The 16918-nt window shown below is 40.2% G+C and overlaps 1 protein-coding gene across 6 annotated transcripts in view; it reads right to left on the bottom strand.

Moving 5' to 3' along the window:
* PTPN11 (protein tyrosine phosphatase non-receptor type 11) overlaps positions 1–16280 on the bottom strand; it is a 78323-nt gene extending 62043 nt beyond the window's left edge. For 3 of the 6 annotated variants that reach the window (XM_033408761.2, XM_033408762.2, XM_033408763.2), the window contains exon 1: positions 16050–16278. In XM_033408761.2, the coding sequence (XP_033264652.1) occupies positions 16050–16063 (14 nt within the window). In that variant the 5' untranslated portion in view covers positions 16064–16278. Of the gene's footprint in view, positions 1–16049 lie in introns of all 6 variants that reach the window. The other 3 variants (XM_033408760.2, XM_033408759.2, XM_004281448.3) reach the window with 3 other exon arrangements.
* Between the last annotated feature and the right edge of the window lie 638 nt (positions 16281–16918).

Below are 16918 nucleotides of genomic sequence, written 5' to 3'. Positions count from 1 at the left end.
AATGTCAAATCTCTCTTGCTTTTGGCTATAAAACAATTATGTTACTTGGTGTGGTAGTCTGAAGCTGAGTGGCATATATGTTTTCTTCTACAACAAAAAGGGAAAACTAATTATTATATGATGAATACAGGTTACGAAACAATTCTCTTTAGAATATTGGGTTTATGGTTTAAAAAAAAAAAAAAAGAGGAGACCCCAGAAGTAAAAAAGCTGACAATCGTTGGCATGTGGTGGCAAAGTTTTATGGGTAGGAGCACGGACTCTGGAACCAGACTACTTTGGTTCAGATCCCAGCTCTGTGTGATCCCAGGCTACTTATTTAAACTGTTAACTCATCTATAAAATGGGAATAGCAACAGCACTGTGTCACAGGGTGTTGAGAGGATAAAATGAGTTAATATTTATAAAGTGTCTATAACAGTGCCTGGACTTCAGGGTAGCCAAGGACAATGATGACTGCCTAAATTCACATCTTCCCACATATCCTTCAAAAACAATACAGAGGACTTCCCTGGCAGTCCAGTGGTTAAGACTCTACGCTTCCAATGCAGGGGGCATGGGTTCAATCCCCATGCCACACAGTGTGGCCAGAATAAATAAATAAATAAATTAATTAATTAATTAAAAACTAACGGGAATTTTTTTTAAATATGGAATTTTTAAAAAAGAACAAGTAAAACCACACAATAACCTAACCATGCCCTCAACAAAAGTAGAAGACAGAGAATGCCCAAACTTCCAAATTACCTGTAAGTAAAAAAAGAAGACATACCAAATCTCAGTAGTGATCTCTCATCTTCTTACTGCAACCCTCTGTGCCAAGCCAAGGGCATTCTGAGAAAAACTGCATGTCAGAGAGAACAGGGGAGCTAGTGGCAGGCCTAAAATTGCTGTAAAAACACCTCCAGAAAGAGAAAGTCCACCCTAAGTGTGAAAATATTGAAAAAGTTTTCTTGTAGATCAGAGCCCTATTTATAGGAAAGGGGAATGATTTAAGGTGTAGTGTTAGAAATGCATGGTCTCTGGGGAAGAAAAAGGCAAAAAAGAGACAGGATCCATTTGGCAATTAGGTGACAACAAGGAAAGGAAGTAGAAGGAGGAAATTTATTTACCTGCAAACAAACAAACAAAAAACCCAGAGGACAAATAACCTCTCCCCTACCGCAAACACAAATAGATACACAAATCCACTAAAAAAAAAAAAAACCTGGACTTTTCTATACTGACAGAAGAAAATGCCATTGAATTAGGAACCTTTAAAATATTTAAGAGCCACAAAATAAATAGGAAAAAAGTATAAGTCTATATAAAGTTACTATAAAAAAGAAGAGTCACACATCAGTCAGCTTTTGAAAATTACCCCAGACAAACACCCATGATGCAGAAGAAAACTATGAGACAACACTCCAATCTGAATTAAATATACTCAAGACTTGGGGATATGAAAAAACACTCTGAATAAGAAATTTAAAAGTTAAAAACAGAAATGGACAGGGCTTCCCTGGTGGCACAGTGGTTGAGAGTCCGCCTGCCAATGCAGGGGACATGGGTTCGTGCCCTGGTCTGGGAAGATCCCACATGCCGCGGAGCAGCTGGGCCCGTGAGCCATGGCTGCTGGGCCTGCGCATCCGGAGCCTGTGCTCCGCAACGGGAGAAGCCACAACAGTGAGAGGCCCGCGTACCACAAAAAAAAAAAAAAAAAACAGAAGTGGACAAAAAGTAGGAAAAAATGAAGAGGGAGTTGATCAAACTCACAAAGAAAAAGGAAAAGAAAATCATCTCAGAAATGAAAACTAAATTACTAGACGCCCAAAGGAGAATAAGTTCAAATGAAAATCTAATAAGTGGCATTAAAGAAAGGGAGGAAAACAATGAAGAGAATAAAATATGATGAAGAAAGAAATAAAAGAGATCACAAAGAAAATGGTTAATATGAAAGACAAGCAAAGAAGAAACAACATACATATAATTGCGGTAAGGGGAGAGGGGAAACGCAATGGAACAGAACTAATATTTAAACCTAAATTGAGAAAACAAATAAAATAAGATGTGAATCTATACATTGGAAGGGACCACCAGGTACTTGGGAAAATTAGCCCAGAATAATTGCTCTGGCACTTGTTCTAATGAAACTATTACACTTTAAAGACAAATGGAAAAAAAATCTTCAAAGCCTCCACGAAAAACAAATAACTTACTGTAACAAATTAGATTAGCATCTGACTTTTCAAAGCCAACATATAAAGCAAGTTGATAAATGAACAAGCATTTTTTAAAAACTCAATGAAAGAAAAGGGTAAACTAAGAATTTTATATCCAGCTAAGTTATCCTTCAACTATCAGCGCTACAGACAAAACAAGTTTCAACATACAACAAGTAAGGGAATGCTGTACTTATCAGTCTTTCCTGATGAATCTACTAGAGGATAAACTTTATCTATCTATCTTGTTGTAACAAGCAACATTGACAAAATAACCGATGGTGAGCATTTAATAATCTATAAATGTCATGTAAGACTAAAACAAAGATGGGAATGAGAGTAGAAAACTAAGGTACAACAGTTATATACTGTGACAAAGTAGAACTACTACAACTAGAAAATGGGAAAAGGAAAACAGAAAAAAACTCATTGTTGTATAGGCAATAGGCAATAGATGGGTGTTTAAGGATAATGAAAAAAATCTGATAAGCCTGATAATAAAAGTCAAATAACAAAACAGAGGACTAAGGACATTCAAAAAGGTGTAAGTACTAGATTTAAAAAAATACAAACCTTCCTAAATACCCCCTCAAAAAACGGTTTTAAACAAAAAATTTTTAAATATACATCTTAGAAAAAAATTATATATATATAATATATATATATTATATATACACACACACACACACATACATACACACACACATCTTGTGAGAAACAATGCAAGGAAACACTACAGTTGACCCACGAACAACATGGGCTTTAGAGGCACCGATCCTTGCGCAATTGAAAATTCATATATAACTTTATAGTCAGCCCTCTATATCCACAGTTCTGCTTCCAACTGCATGGTTTCAACCAACGGCAGATTGTATCATACTGTACTACATATTTATTGAAAAAAATCCGTGCATAAGTGGACCCGTGCAGTTCAAACTTGTGTTGTTCAAGGGTCAACTGTAAGTATAAAACATTAAGATAGAGGACTTCCCTGGTGGTGCAGTGGTTAAGAATCCGCCTGCCAACGCAAGGGATATGGGTTCAAGCCCTGGTCCGGGAAGATTCCACATGCCGTGGAGCAAGTAAGCCTGCAAGCCACAATTACTGAAGCCCGCGTGCCTAGAGCCCGTGCTCCACGACAAGAGAAGCCACCACAATGAGAAGCCCGCACACCACAACAAAAAATAGCCTCCACTCTCCACAACTAGAGAAAAGCCCATGCACAGCAACAAAGACCCAGCGCAGCCAAAAATAAATAAATAAATAAATTTATTTTAAAAAATGTTATGATAGAGTTGATACCAAACCTATCAGTCATAACAATAAATGTGGATGAGTTTGCTATTAAAAGAAATCAACAAACCTATGAATATTTATGTACCAAACACAGCAATCATCTTTGTGAAGCAAAAACTACAGGAGATGCAAGGAAATGCAGATGGAAACACACCAATAATAGGAGACTTTAATACACCACACTCAATACAAGATAAAATAGACTAAAAAAATAGGTAAAGAGATAGAAAATCTAAATAACATAAACAATAGGGTAGATCTTATGTGCATATATTGTACTCCACACCCTGATAATAATTACACATTTTTCTCAAGCGCCTAGAGCATTTCCATAAAAATTGATCAGATATATACAGTCACAAGGAAAACAGTAACCCCTATAAAGTAGAAGTATTACACAGAACAATATCACAATGCAATAAACCTGAACTTCACTAACAAAAGCAAAAAACAGAAAGGCCCTTCTACCTGGAAATTTTAAAACCTTCCATTAAACAACAATTAGGTAAAAGGGGAAATACAAGCTGAATTACACAATTTGTAAGAAATAATGGCGGGACTTCCCTGGTGGCACAGTGGTTAAGAATCCACCTGCCAATGCAGGGGACAGGGGTTTGATCCCTAGTCCAGGAAGATCCCACATGCCGCAGAGCAACTAAGCCCGTGCACCACAACTAGAGAAAGTCTGCACACAGCAATGAAGACCCAAAGCAGGCATAAATAAATAAATAAATAAATAAAGTTTATCATGGATTCTATTAAAAAAAAGAAATAATGGCCATGAAAACACTACATATCAGCATCTATGGGATACAGCTAATGGAGTTATCAGTGGAAAATTCACTACACAAACAACTAACATTAATAAAAAATATAAGAGAATAAAAATAAAGTCCCAGTTCAAAAAAAAAAAAAACCTAGAAAAAGGACAAAGGATAGCACAAGGAAGGAAATCTATTTTATAAAGATAAAAGCAGGGGACTTCCCTGGTGGTGTGGTGGTTAAGAATCTGCCTGCCAATGCGGGGAACATGGGTTCGAGCCCTGGTCCGGGAAGATCCCACATGCTGCGGAGCAACTAAGCCCATGCACCACAACTACTGAGCCTGCACTCCAGAGCCCGCGAGCCACAACTACTGAAGCCTGCACGCCTAGGGCCCGTGCTCCGCAACAAGAGAAGCCACCACAATGAGAAGCTCGCACACCGCAACGAAGAGCAGCCCCCGCTCGCCAGAACTAGAGAAAGCCCGCACATAGCAACGAAGACCCAATGCAGCTAATAAATAAATAAATAAGCAAAAATCAAAGAAAAAGAAAACAAAAAAGTAGTAGATCTAATTAATAAAAATCCTGCTTTTTAAAATTAACAAAATAGACAAACCACTAGTTAACTTATTCAGGAGTACAAAAAAAAATCACAAATACACAAAACAAGAAATGACAAGGGGGAAATAAGCATTGAAACAGAAGAAAAAAAATTTTTAAAGAAACTATTTTGCAGACTGCTGTGCAAATAAATTATAAAATCTAGATGAAGTGAATAATTATCTAGGGAAATAAAGACTGCCAAAACTGAGTCCATTAGAGAGAAAACTTAGGCAAACCAATTTCTATATAAAAATAGAGAAAGCAATTTTAAAACTACCCCACAGAAAAGCACCAGGCCCAGATGGTTTCAAAATGGAATTCTATCAAACTTTCAAAGACCAGACCATCCCAGTGCTCTATAAATTATTCCAGAGAGTCAAAAGGAAAGGAAAACGTACCACTTCCTTTCATGAAGCAAATATAACACCGATACCTATACCAGATAAAGACAGCTACTTCATTGATACGGAAGGCAGACACCTTGCTCCTAATTTTAATAAGATTCTAATTATTTTAAAATTATAATGATGGTTATACTGCAGTATTTAAAAAAAAAAAGTCCTTAAACCTACAATTATCAGGTTAATGAAGTGAACGAAGGGAAAAACCATTCTGTCTCCCCTCTACAGCTCTCTCCCAGCATCTTCCTCCATTATTGGTCTTCATTAAATGAAATACTGCGGGCTCAGAGGTTGCTTCATTTTTAAATACCGGTCATCCAGCCTGGGCCGCCACCACCTATGGGGGATCTGTTCCCTTACTGTCACCACTGTTATCTCCTCTTTCTTTTTTAAAATAGATTCTAGAAGAATTTCTCAGGTTTGTCCTCAACCTCACCACTGGGAGGGCTGCCTCAAGGGCACTCTTTACTGCTTCTAGCAAGATCTTTTTATTTGTTTATCTTCCTGTTTTTCATTCCCATTTCATCTTTCCTTATCTCAGCCAACTACTTCAGGCAGCTCTAATTTTTTATAGACTCAATGTCCTTTAGAATCTTGTTGAGAACACAAACATAAACTTTCTAAAACCTTTTAAAATTCATTTACTAAAACAGCACATATAGGTATGAAATTCCGAGAAAAAGCCTAAGCTTCCCTTGCATCATCAGAAGTCACTAGTTAGCAGTTTCCTAATCTTTGAGAAATGTCTCGTGCATATACATACGTATACTTACCTACGTGTGCATGTGTGCAAACACACTACTCTCTCTATGCCAGCCTGTGTGGAACACACACATACACAAATGCGTGTGTGTGGAACCTGTGTGGAACACACACATACCAGCCTGTGTGGAACACACACATACACAAATGCAATCCTGATCTACACCCCAATTTTTTCACTTACTACGACGCAAAGATCTTTCCGTGCAAGCATTCTTTTTTTTTTTTTTTAATTTATTTATTTTTGGCTGCGTTGGGTCTTTGTTGCTGCGCGCGGGTTTTCACTGGTTGCGTCCAGCGGGGGCTACTCTTTGTTGCGGTGCGCGGGCTTCTCATTGTGGTGGCTTCTCTTGTTGCGGAACACGGGCTCCAGGCATGTGGGCTTCAGTAGTTGCAGAACGCGGGCTCAGTAGCTGTGGCTCACAGGCTCTAGAGCGCAGGCTCAGTCGTTGTGACACACGGGCTTAGTTGCTCCGTGGCACGTGGGATCTTCCCGGACCAGGGCTCGAACCCATGTCCCCTGCATTGGCAGGCGGATTCTTAACCACTTTGCCACCAGGGAAGTCCCTGAGCATTCTTTTTAATGGCTATACACTACTCCATTATAAAAATGTACCGTCTATAATTTAATCCCTATTAGAGGACATTTATATTATTCATAGATTTTTGTCATTACAAATAATGCAGCATATCACACCCTTTATAATCATCTTTATACACTTTTACAAGTAAATAAATATCTGTAAATTAAAATTGTAGAAATAAAACTGCTTTGACAAGAGTTTTTTTTTTTACTCTGACAAATTTGCCAAACCACACTCAAAAGAAGGTACCAGTTTTGACTCCCATGAATTAAGCATGAAAGCTCGTTTTCTCCCAGTTTTGCCACTACTACGTATATTACCAAACTTTTTTATCCGAGTCATGGAAAATGGTACCATTCTAGTTTGCATTTCTATGTGAGACTAGCACTTTTTCATGTTTTCAGACCACTTTTTTTTTTCATTTTCTGTGAGTTGTCAGCTTGTCATTGTTCATTTTCTATTGGATTTTTTTTCTTACTGATTTAAAGGGGCTCTTCTTGATAGAACCAGAAAATGATCCTTTATTATACATGTGACAATATTTGTCTTAGCTTTTTTCCCTTTTTACTTGCTTGTGGTTATTTTTTTTACCCAAAGAAATTCATCTTGGCATGGTTAAATTTATCAGCTTTTTCCTTTATGGCTTCTGGGTTTCTTGCTATGTTTAGAAAAACCTAACCCACAGCACTGTTGTGAAATGGAAATAAATTAATACACATAAAGTGCTTAGCACAGAAAAAAACTCCAAGGAGTTTCACCTGTGGAACTAGGAATTTAGTTTTATGTCAGAATAAAACACAATAAAGGCACAGATTTTAACAGGACCCTGCAATGGGTACTAAAAAGGGGGGATGACTGGGAGAAGAAAGTAAATAAGACAGAGATGAGAAGTTACATCAAGAAAGAGTATGGAGAAAAAGAGAAGACAGAATTATTATTTACTACTAATAATATTTTATATTTAATAAAACTTTATAAATTATAAAATAGAAAAGACTTCTCCATGCTTATATTATTACATACACTTTTTTTCCCCTCAATTATCAACTAGCTCTGATAGCAAGGGAAAAAATAATTTACTGGCCATTATATATTATGACTGGTTAAAATTGTAGCTACATTTACTGTTTGCCATGTGCCAGCGTGCAAAGTAGACTCCAGAAGTCAAACTTTTAACCATTACACTCTGCTATTTATTTCTAAAAATTTCTAAAGCAGAACTCTGACTGTAGATGGTCTTCATTCACAACCATGTGTTCTCACCTTTGTATATTTTACAAAAATAACACTTATGTAGAGTATCCTGCTGATGCTGAGGGACATTATAAAAGTGACTTCCACTGTTGAAGGTGACGCTAGGTAACTACAACCACCACCCATCAGGTAGATTGGCAGAGGAGATAAGGCAGGTGGTCTCTTTAGCCCTTTATTAAATAAACCATTATTATTTCATTTCCAACCAACTTCTAATTATACCTATTTTTAAGAGTGAACATACAGACACACACACACACGAAAGAGTGAACACAGGAGAGTGATGTTTACAGGGGAAACTTAGTAACCAGCATTTAGCACAAAGGCTAGACAGAGGATGGGCTTAATAAACATGTGTTATCGCTGTTGTTATCATTATTATTATTGGTGGAAGATATGCAGATAGATTCTTCTCTTGCATAATTATGTTAGTTTCACACAGACCATTTTGAGATATGAATCATTTATGTTACACTGCCTTTTCAAAAACTGAACTTCACAGCTCAGGAGCTGTCCCTACATTATCTCAAACAGTATATAATTAGAAATTGAAAGTTCTATTCCATAACCCACCCACTTGAGTTTTGATATACTGTAAACTCTCCTTCCTTGGCTATTTTTTTCAAAAAGCCTTTGTATTTACCAAAAAAGTCTTTCCCAATTACATGTTTAATATTTGTAGTGCAATTACTGGCAGTTTTGTGATTTGCAACATGCTTATCGCTAACACAGAGCAGTTAGAGTTCATTCAACCCCTGAGATCTGAGTGAGAGACGGTAAGGAAGAATAGTGGAGTTAATAGGACTAGTATGATATTATAGAGCTGGCCTCAAGGATTATTACACTGGTAATATTAGGTACTGAGGCTGTACATCTCTAAATCCTGCCTCCATCTCCCACCTAGTGTGAATTCAAATAGCAGAGGTTAGTCTCCCCAAAAGGTAATGTAAATGTATCTGTATTATCTAAAAGGAGGGGAAAAGGGCAAATTAGTATATCTACATTTGGGTCTGTCAACAAGGTGCGTCCATACAGGATGAGAAAAAACAGATAAATTTCCAGTCTTCCTCATGTATACAGTGGGCACTTGGTGAATGACTGCTGCCTGAATTAACTTCGGGGAATGAAGAAAAACCAGGGAGGAGAAAAGAGAGAGGAATGGCATAGCGAAAACGTCACACATGGAAGCGGGGGAAGAACGTTCTCCTCTTGCACATTCTAACCCCTGCAAACCTGCCAGAGCTTGACAATCCCTTCTAATCGGTCATCCTCTGGCACTGTCTATTATTTATTAAGACTCTCAGGTCATAACATGGTCCAGGTCGGTACCACCCATCTCACAGAAAGAGCTTGAAAACACATACACACACAACACCAACACTCATGAAAAAGAGCCTCAAATCAATGTCTAAAACAAATCAGCCCTGTGCTGAGTGGGCCTGAAGAAAGGAAAGACAGAATCCCTGCCTCCAAGAGAGTTTACAAACCCAAACTATTTGCCCAGAAATCCTACCAGAAATCTAAATCCCTCATTAGTGAATACAGATTCTGCAAAGGCTTAGCTCACTGACGCCAGGACCTTATTTATGTCAAGTGAGTTTAAAAAAAAAAAAAATGCTGATGAACCAAAAAGAAAATACAATGATGCTGAATATTTTATCTATGTCCCCTTCCCCCAGTGATGTGGGGAAACAGTCAAGCAGGCCAATAATTTCAGGAACTTATTCTCAAGGCTGCTATGCTAAGAAGGGAATTTAAACTAGGGATCTGAAGTCTTATTTCAGTTTCTTGCCTAAATATAAAGTGATACTGGGTATAGCTTTCTTACCCGCTGCTCCAGAAAAATCATTATCTTTGTCCTTGGGGAGAAAGTTTAGAGTTTGGTACTTTCTGCAGATTACAAGAATATTCCTCTTTTCCAATTAAATTTTAATTTTCTATGGGAAAAGGATGAGTCACAAGGGAGGGGCAGTCGATAGGGACAAGCATTCTAGGTAACAGAGGCAAGAAAAAAAGTTAAGGCAGCTAGCTTTCTAATGGTAGTGGATAGCTGCTATGTCTTTATAAATCATTATCTTTTCACAGTTTCACTGGTCAGCATCTCTGCTCTGATGACAAGACAATAAATGGAAACTGCCTCCAAAAGTCTTTCCACAAATGGCTTCTACCCTGTTCAAAGCCTCTCTCTCTCTTGTCTGCTCTCCCTGGGTCCACTCCAGCCTCCTACAATCCTCCCTTCACAGCAGCTAGAGGGATATTTTTAAATAGATCAGCTCACGCCACTCCCCTGATCATATCCTTCTACAGTTTTGCATTGCTCTTAAAATACAACCCAAACTCCTCTCCATGGTCCACGTGACAGTGAGGACCTTAAAAATCCCTGTGTGGTCTAGTCTCCACCTACAGCCCCTATCTCAGCTCCTCCACGTGCTCCCTTCTGTCCTTCAAGCAGTCCAAGAACTCCCTACCTCAGCACTCCCGCACTTGCTGTTTCCTTAAAACCTGGAACACCCAATGCCTAGCACAGTGCCCCCCGCACTTAGTAATCCCACGATAAATAAGTTAAATCCCAAGTTCTTGAATGAATGGGTCAGTGTTTCATTAGAGTGGGTCGATGGAATGACACAGACTTGGATCTATAGCTTACTATTTTTAAAATAAACATATTGCGTGTGTGTATATGTATGTGCGTATAGACAGACATATATACAGTGTGCATGAACGTGTATATCAGTATACAAGTAGGTACGTATTCTAAACAGTATACTCTATACTGACAAATTTCAGTTTCAGTTTGGTACTATGTTCATCAAACTCATTTGATGCTGGCCTACAAGTCTGTCTCCCTCTCTAAATTCAATGCTCCTTGTGAACATGAATCGTATCTTTCATATTTCAGTGCTGCCAAGGACCACAGCATATACAAGCTTGCTAAATGCACACAACCCTCCAAAACTCAGTAATGAACTGGGCTGCATTTTAGGGTGTTTGAATCCATTTCGGGGAGGGTCTCAAACCGTTGGTTGCAGGCTACAACTGCCACAGAACCTGCCAAACATCAGTATTTGCCTTCCCCTTCCTTAAAAAGGTAAGCATTGGAGAGCAAGTGCTGTCTGTGTTTCCCAAAGGGAAAGAGGAATAAGCACAGTATCTTCTATTGTTCCATAGCTGCCTAACAAAGTACACCAAGGCCCGCTAGTAACAATTACAAACAAGGGTTGGCTCTGCTTTTCCAGCTCTTATGTGACTCTCTAACATTCGCCACACTGACACTTTCAAGAAGGGTAAGTGATCTTAGCAGTAGCCCCTGCATTTGAGCAGCTCTGGACAAAAACCCGAGCTTATATCGGGGCAAGACATTAATAAAGACAACCCAGTTTCAACTGGAAAGACGTAGAACTGTTATTTTTCAGTAAGGCAAGTTTATTTACTCCTACAGGATAGAAACAAACCGGGCCACTAAGGAGAGCCTGGGACAAATGTACCTGACCTGCATCAGATAAATCAAAAGCCTAGAGTCTGAGAACGAGCTAAATTTCCTGGCCCTCTCAGTTTAAGCCCTCAGACACTACCTTCCAGAGGAACAAAAGCAAATGCAAAAGATGCACCAGATGCTGAAGAATACAGCCAGTTTTGTCAGCTAAACAAGGCAGAGTAGGGCAGCCGAGCAATCTCAAAATCTAAACTCAGCACTAGCATTGCTATATTACCTGGGTGGGAGGGAGAATCATATAATTGCTCATACCTTCCTTTCCTTACCTGTGATGTTGAGATGTATCAGCATACTGAATATATGACATTGTAATTATTAAATGCATACAAACTCTAAACCTTAAACCCATGAAAAAAGAATTACTTTGATAATTAAACAAAACAAAATTCAGAATATTAGTCATTCAGGAGTCAGCTCATATGATCACCTCCTCAGAGATTTTTCCTAAACCCATTATCAAAACTAACCACATTCTCCACATTTGGTTTATTTTTTTCCCTCCCAGCAGTTATTACTACCTGAAATAGTCTCATTTATTCATGTGTTTGTCCACTTTCTCTTTCAGCCATAAGAACAACGATCTTTGCCTATTCTACTGCTTCATCCTGCCTGGTTCAATAACTACTTGTTGAATGAATTAATTCTGAGGTTAAAAATCATTTGAAAAAGAACACAGTTCGCAGACTAACACTATCTGATTTCAAGACTTGTTATAAAGCTACAAGATCATGTGGTATTGGCATAAGGAAAGTCAAATAGATCAATAGAACAGAAGAGAGTCTAGAAATAGGCCCACATATAAATGGACAACTGATTTTCAACAAAGGTACAAGTTCAATAAAGACGAACAGTCTTTTCAACAAATGGTGCTAGAACAACTGGATACCCATATGCAAAAAAGAGAAGATACAGCCACACCTCATACCACATACAAAAGTTAACTCAAAGTGGATCATAAAGCTAAAACTATAAAACTTGTGGAAAACAAGAGAAAACATTTGAGACATTTTGGGTCAAGCAAAAATTTCTTAGGAATGACACCACAAGCATGATCCTTTTTTTTTTTAATTGATAAAGTGGACTTCAGCAAAATTAAAAACCTCCATTTAAGACATTTTAAAAAATGAAAAGACAAGCCACAGACTAAAAGAAAATATTTGCAATTCTGATCAAAGACTTGTATCCAGAATAAGAAACTCTCAAATTTCAATAAGAAAACAAACAAGTAAATTTCATTTTTTTTTCACAAGTAAATTTTAAAAGGGAAAATATTTAGGGCTTCCCGGTGGCACAGTGGTTGAGAGTCCGCCTGCCGATGCAGGGGACATGGGTTCATGCCCCGGTCCAGGAAGATCCCACATGCCGCGGAGCGGCTGGGCCCGTGAGCCACGGCCGCTGGGCCTGCGCGTCTGGAGCCTATGCTCCGCAACGGGAGAGGCCACAACAGTGGGAGGCCCACGTATCACAAAAAAAAAAAAAAAGGGGGGGTGGTGGAAATATTTAATCAAATAGACGTGTCACCAAAGAAGATATACAGATGGCAAATAAGCACATGAAAAGATGATCAACATTATTAGTCACCAGGGAAGATACAAATTAAAACTACAATGAATAAATATCAAATCATTATACTGTACACCTGAAACTAATATAATGTTCTATGTCAATTATACCTCCATTAAAATATTAAATAAGTAAAATTAAAATTTAAAAGTGCTGATATGGGGGAAAAAGTTACAATGAGATACAATGACACACCCTTTAGATGGCTAAAATTTAAAAACTGACCATTCCAAGTGTTGACCAGTATGTGGAGGAACCGAACTCTAATACACTGCCAGTGGGAATGTAAATGGTAATGTAAATGGTAATGTAAATGGTAACCACTTTGAAAAAGTTTGGCAATTGCTGAAAGAGTTAAATATACATCTGCTATGTGATCCAACCATACCACTGATAGGTATTTACCAAAGAGGAATGAAAGTATACATCCATACAAACACTTGGACATGAACATTCAGAGCAGCTTTATTTGTGAAGCCAAATTCTGAAACAACCCAAACATCCATCAATAGGTGGATAGATAAATAAACGGTGGTACCTCCATAAAATGGAATATTACTAATCAATAAAAAGTAAGGAACTATATGACACACACTACAACATGGATGAATTTCAACATAATTTTGCTGAGCATAAGAAGCCACACATAAAAGTCCATTTACATAAAATTCTAGGAAATGCAAACTAATGTATAGTAACAGAAAGCAGAAGAGTGTTTGCCTGGCAACAAGGAAGGGATTATAAAGGGCACGAGGAGCCATCAAAAGGGGTGATGGATATGTTCATTATCTTGATTGTGGTGATGGTTTCACGAGTGTATACACGTGTCAAAACTTATCAAATTGTACACTTAAATATATGCAATTTGTTGCATGTCATTTATACCTCAATAAAGCTGGGTTAAAATAATAAAACAGACCTACGATCTGAAAAATAATAATAAATAATCCCCAATTATGTGTGTTACATTCATAATCTGCTTTTTAGGTGGCACACGTTTCTTTTCCATAATAGGTAAGGGAGGGCTGGAGGAGAGGAGGAATTACTCCGTTTCAAACTGTCATCTTTACCACTTGCTGCTTTGGCTATACCCACACTTCCTGGCTTCTAAACTAACAAGCTGGACAATGTAGGGTCTATTACTACCCAGCCCCTACCCCACTCCCAGCCCCCAGTCTTTGTCTCCTAAAAGAAGCAGATCCTTACTTGTCTGGAAGAGCAGACACAAGGAACAAAAGGCTCAATGACTATTTGACAGATTAAATAGACAACTGTTTTATTTAAAAGCTCCCTAAGGAATTAAAACATTTGAGGCTATACACTGTTCTGCTGAAATGCAATTATATATTACCCAGATCTGTAAGCACTTGCCAACAGACCTGTCCAAATCACTCACTTCCCAAGTTTTCAGTTTTCTTCTCTCTCTCTTTTCATTCCATGAATGAATAATGTGCAGGTATTTCTAAGAAGACATTCCTAATATTTTGAAAAGTCTCTCATTCAAATAACTCCAACAGCTTGAAACAGTTTCTCAAATGTCTAAGACGGTGACCATAACAGGATAATGAAGTCTAAACAATGGGTCTTATATATGAATCGTATATAAAGAGTGGAAATACAAAATAGCAGGATCATTATCTGAAAACAGTAGATCACACTACTGTTTAACAACAAAATTAAGGCTTACAAATTATTGGCAATACTTATAAAATAATAGTAACCTGGTAATTAACAAGAGGGTTCTGGCTCCATCATTTATTGATTGAGTGGCCTTAGGCAAGTTGCCTAACTTCTTTTTTTTTTAATTTATTTATTTTATTTATTTATTTTTGGCTGCATTGGGTCTTCGTTGCTGCGCATGGTCTTTCTCTAGTTGCGGGGACCGGGGACTACTCTTTGCTGTGGTACGTGGGCTTCTCTTGTTGCAAAGCACGGGCTCTAGGCGTGCGGGCTTCAGTAGTTGTGGCTCATGGGCTCAGTAGTTGTGGCTTGCGGGCTCTAGAGCACAGCGCGGGCTCTAGAGCACAAGCTCAGTAGTTGTGGCGCAAGGGCTTAGTTGCTCCGGGTCATGTGGGATCTTCCCCGACCAGAGCTCGAACCCCGAATCCGTGTCACCTGCATTGGCAGGTGGATTCTTAACCACTGTGTCACCAGGGAAGCCCAGGTTGCCTAACTTCTGAAACTCACTTTACTCATCTTTAGAACGGGGATAACAATACCTACCTCATAGAGTTATAGCAAGGATTAAACTTGTTTGGCATACAGTAAGAGCTAAATAAATGTTAGCTATTAGTAGTATGATTACCCTGAGCTTTCAAAGGATCTCATTAATTCACTAACCTTCCTTCTGACTCTTAGGTTCAAATCCTATCATTTACTAGCATGTTTCTTCTGAGCCTCAGTTTCCACATCCGTAAAACGGGGGTAATTAATGTTACCTGACTTTTAAGGTTGTGAAGGATTAAATAACTAGACATACAGCTCCCTTCCCTTCCATCTCCCAAAGCGAAGATCGCAGAGGAAGGAAATACTTCTAATAGCTGCAGATACAGTCAGTTTTTCCATTTCTGGCACGTGAGGGGTGGGGGGGAAAGGAGATGCAAAGAGGCATATAAAGGGGTCAGGGATCCTGAGTAAAGCCCCCAAATGCGCGCAAGAGGCAGAGGGACCCAGAGCGACTCGACCGTCGGGGGCCTGGCCCCGCGCAACTGGCCCCTACTCTCCCCTCCCGCGTCCCAGGCCGAGGAGCCTCCCCAAGTGAGCGGGGTTATTTCGGAATCACCATGAGGCAATTCTCATGAGGCAATGGGTCAGGAATGCGGCGCCGAGCCGGGCCGCTGGCGTCCGCGGTTCCCCGGGCGGTTCTACCTGCCCCGTCCAGACGGGCATCCCCAGGGCTGCGGGAGCCGGAACTCGGGGAGGCAGGAAATGAATGGGGACCCGAGGGGAGGGGGCGCGGTGGGGCCGGACCCCCGGGCCCGGGAGGGCTAGGGGGTTGGGACGGAGCCTGCCCCCGCGACCCCGGGCGGGAGTCCGAAGCCCAGCTGGGCCGCCTCCTCCCGGGCGGGGCTGAACGAAAGCGGCGGGGGCCGGGCCGAGGCCCGCGCCGGGCCCTCGGGGCTCCTCACCTCCGCGATGTCATGTTCCTCCCGCCCTCCGGCTCCGCGACGGACCCGCTCCTAGCTCAGGCTCCGCTGGGCCCGGTCACATCGGGCTGGCCCAAGGGAGGCCCGCTCCGGACCGGACGGGGGGCAGAGCCAGCCGGCCGCGCGCAGACCCCCCTCCAGGCCTGGGGATCCCAGAGACTGTGCAGCCGCCCCCCAAGCCCGGTTCGCTCCTCCTCCTCCCCCGCCCTTCGCTGCCGGCGCCGCTGTGACGTCACCCCACGCGACGCCCGCCGCTACTTCCTGCTTCCATGCCGCCGTGGACTGAGCGGCGGCTGGTGATGGCAGTTCGGTGGCTCACTGGAGCTTTCTCCGCGCTGTTTCCAAAGCACCGTCTCACCCTCTTTTACATCTTGGCGTCAGGCGGTGCATTGCGCGCTCAAGTTGCACGCACTCGCGTGAATTGATCGCATCCGCTCCCACCGTGTCAATCTCCATCCCTGCGCCAAGTCGAATTTCATTCATTTCATTCCACAAATAGTCGCTCCACTTACTAGCTGTGTAACCTTAGGAAAGTTGTTTGGTTTCTCTGAGCCTCAGTTTCCTCCATTCCTTCATTTCTGTAAAATGAAAATAGTAATTGTATTTTCTTCGTAGGATTATGGGGAGGATTAAATACGTAAAATGTTTAGAACTAGGCCTGGCTTATTTAATAAGTGCTTTGTGATTATTAGCTGTATTAAATATCATTAGAAGGACACATCTGAGTGTTTTCTATCTGCTAGGCACTGATTTTTGACTATGGGGTTACAACAGTGAACTGAAAGGACAAAAATCCTGGTGTTCTCATGGGAGGAGCTACAGTAATCAAGATAAATAAAACACACAAGATA

Source organism: Orcinus orca, chromosome 15 (genome assembly GCF_937001465.1).
Source record: "Orcinus orca chromosome 15, mOrcOrc1.1, whole genome shotgun sequence".
Classification (NCBI taxonomy): Eukaryota; Metazoa; Chordata; class Mammalia; order Artiodactyla; family Delphinidae; genus Orcinus; species Orcinus orca.
Note: the sequence above shows the minus strand (reverse complement) of the source record. Positions and strands in the feature narration are given on the sequence as shown.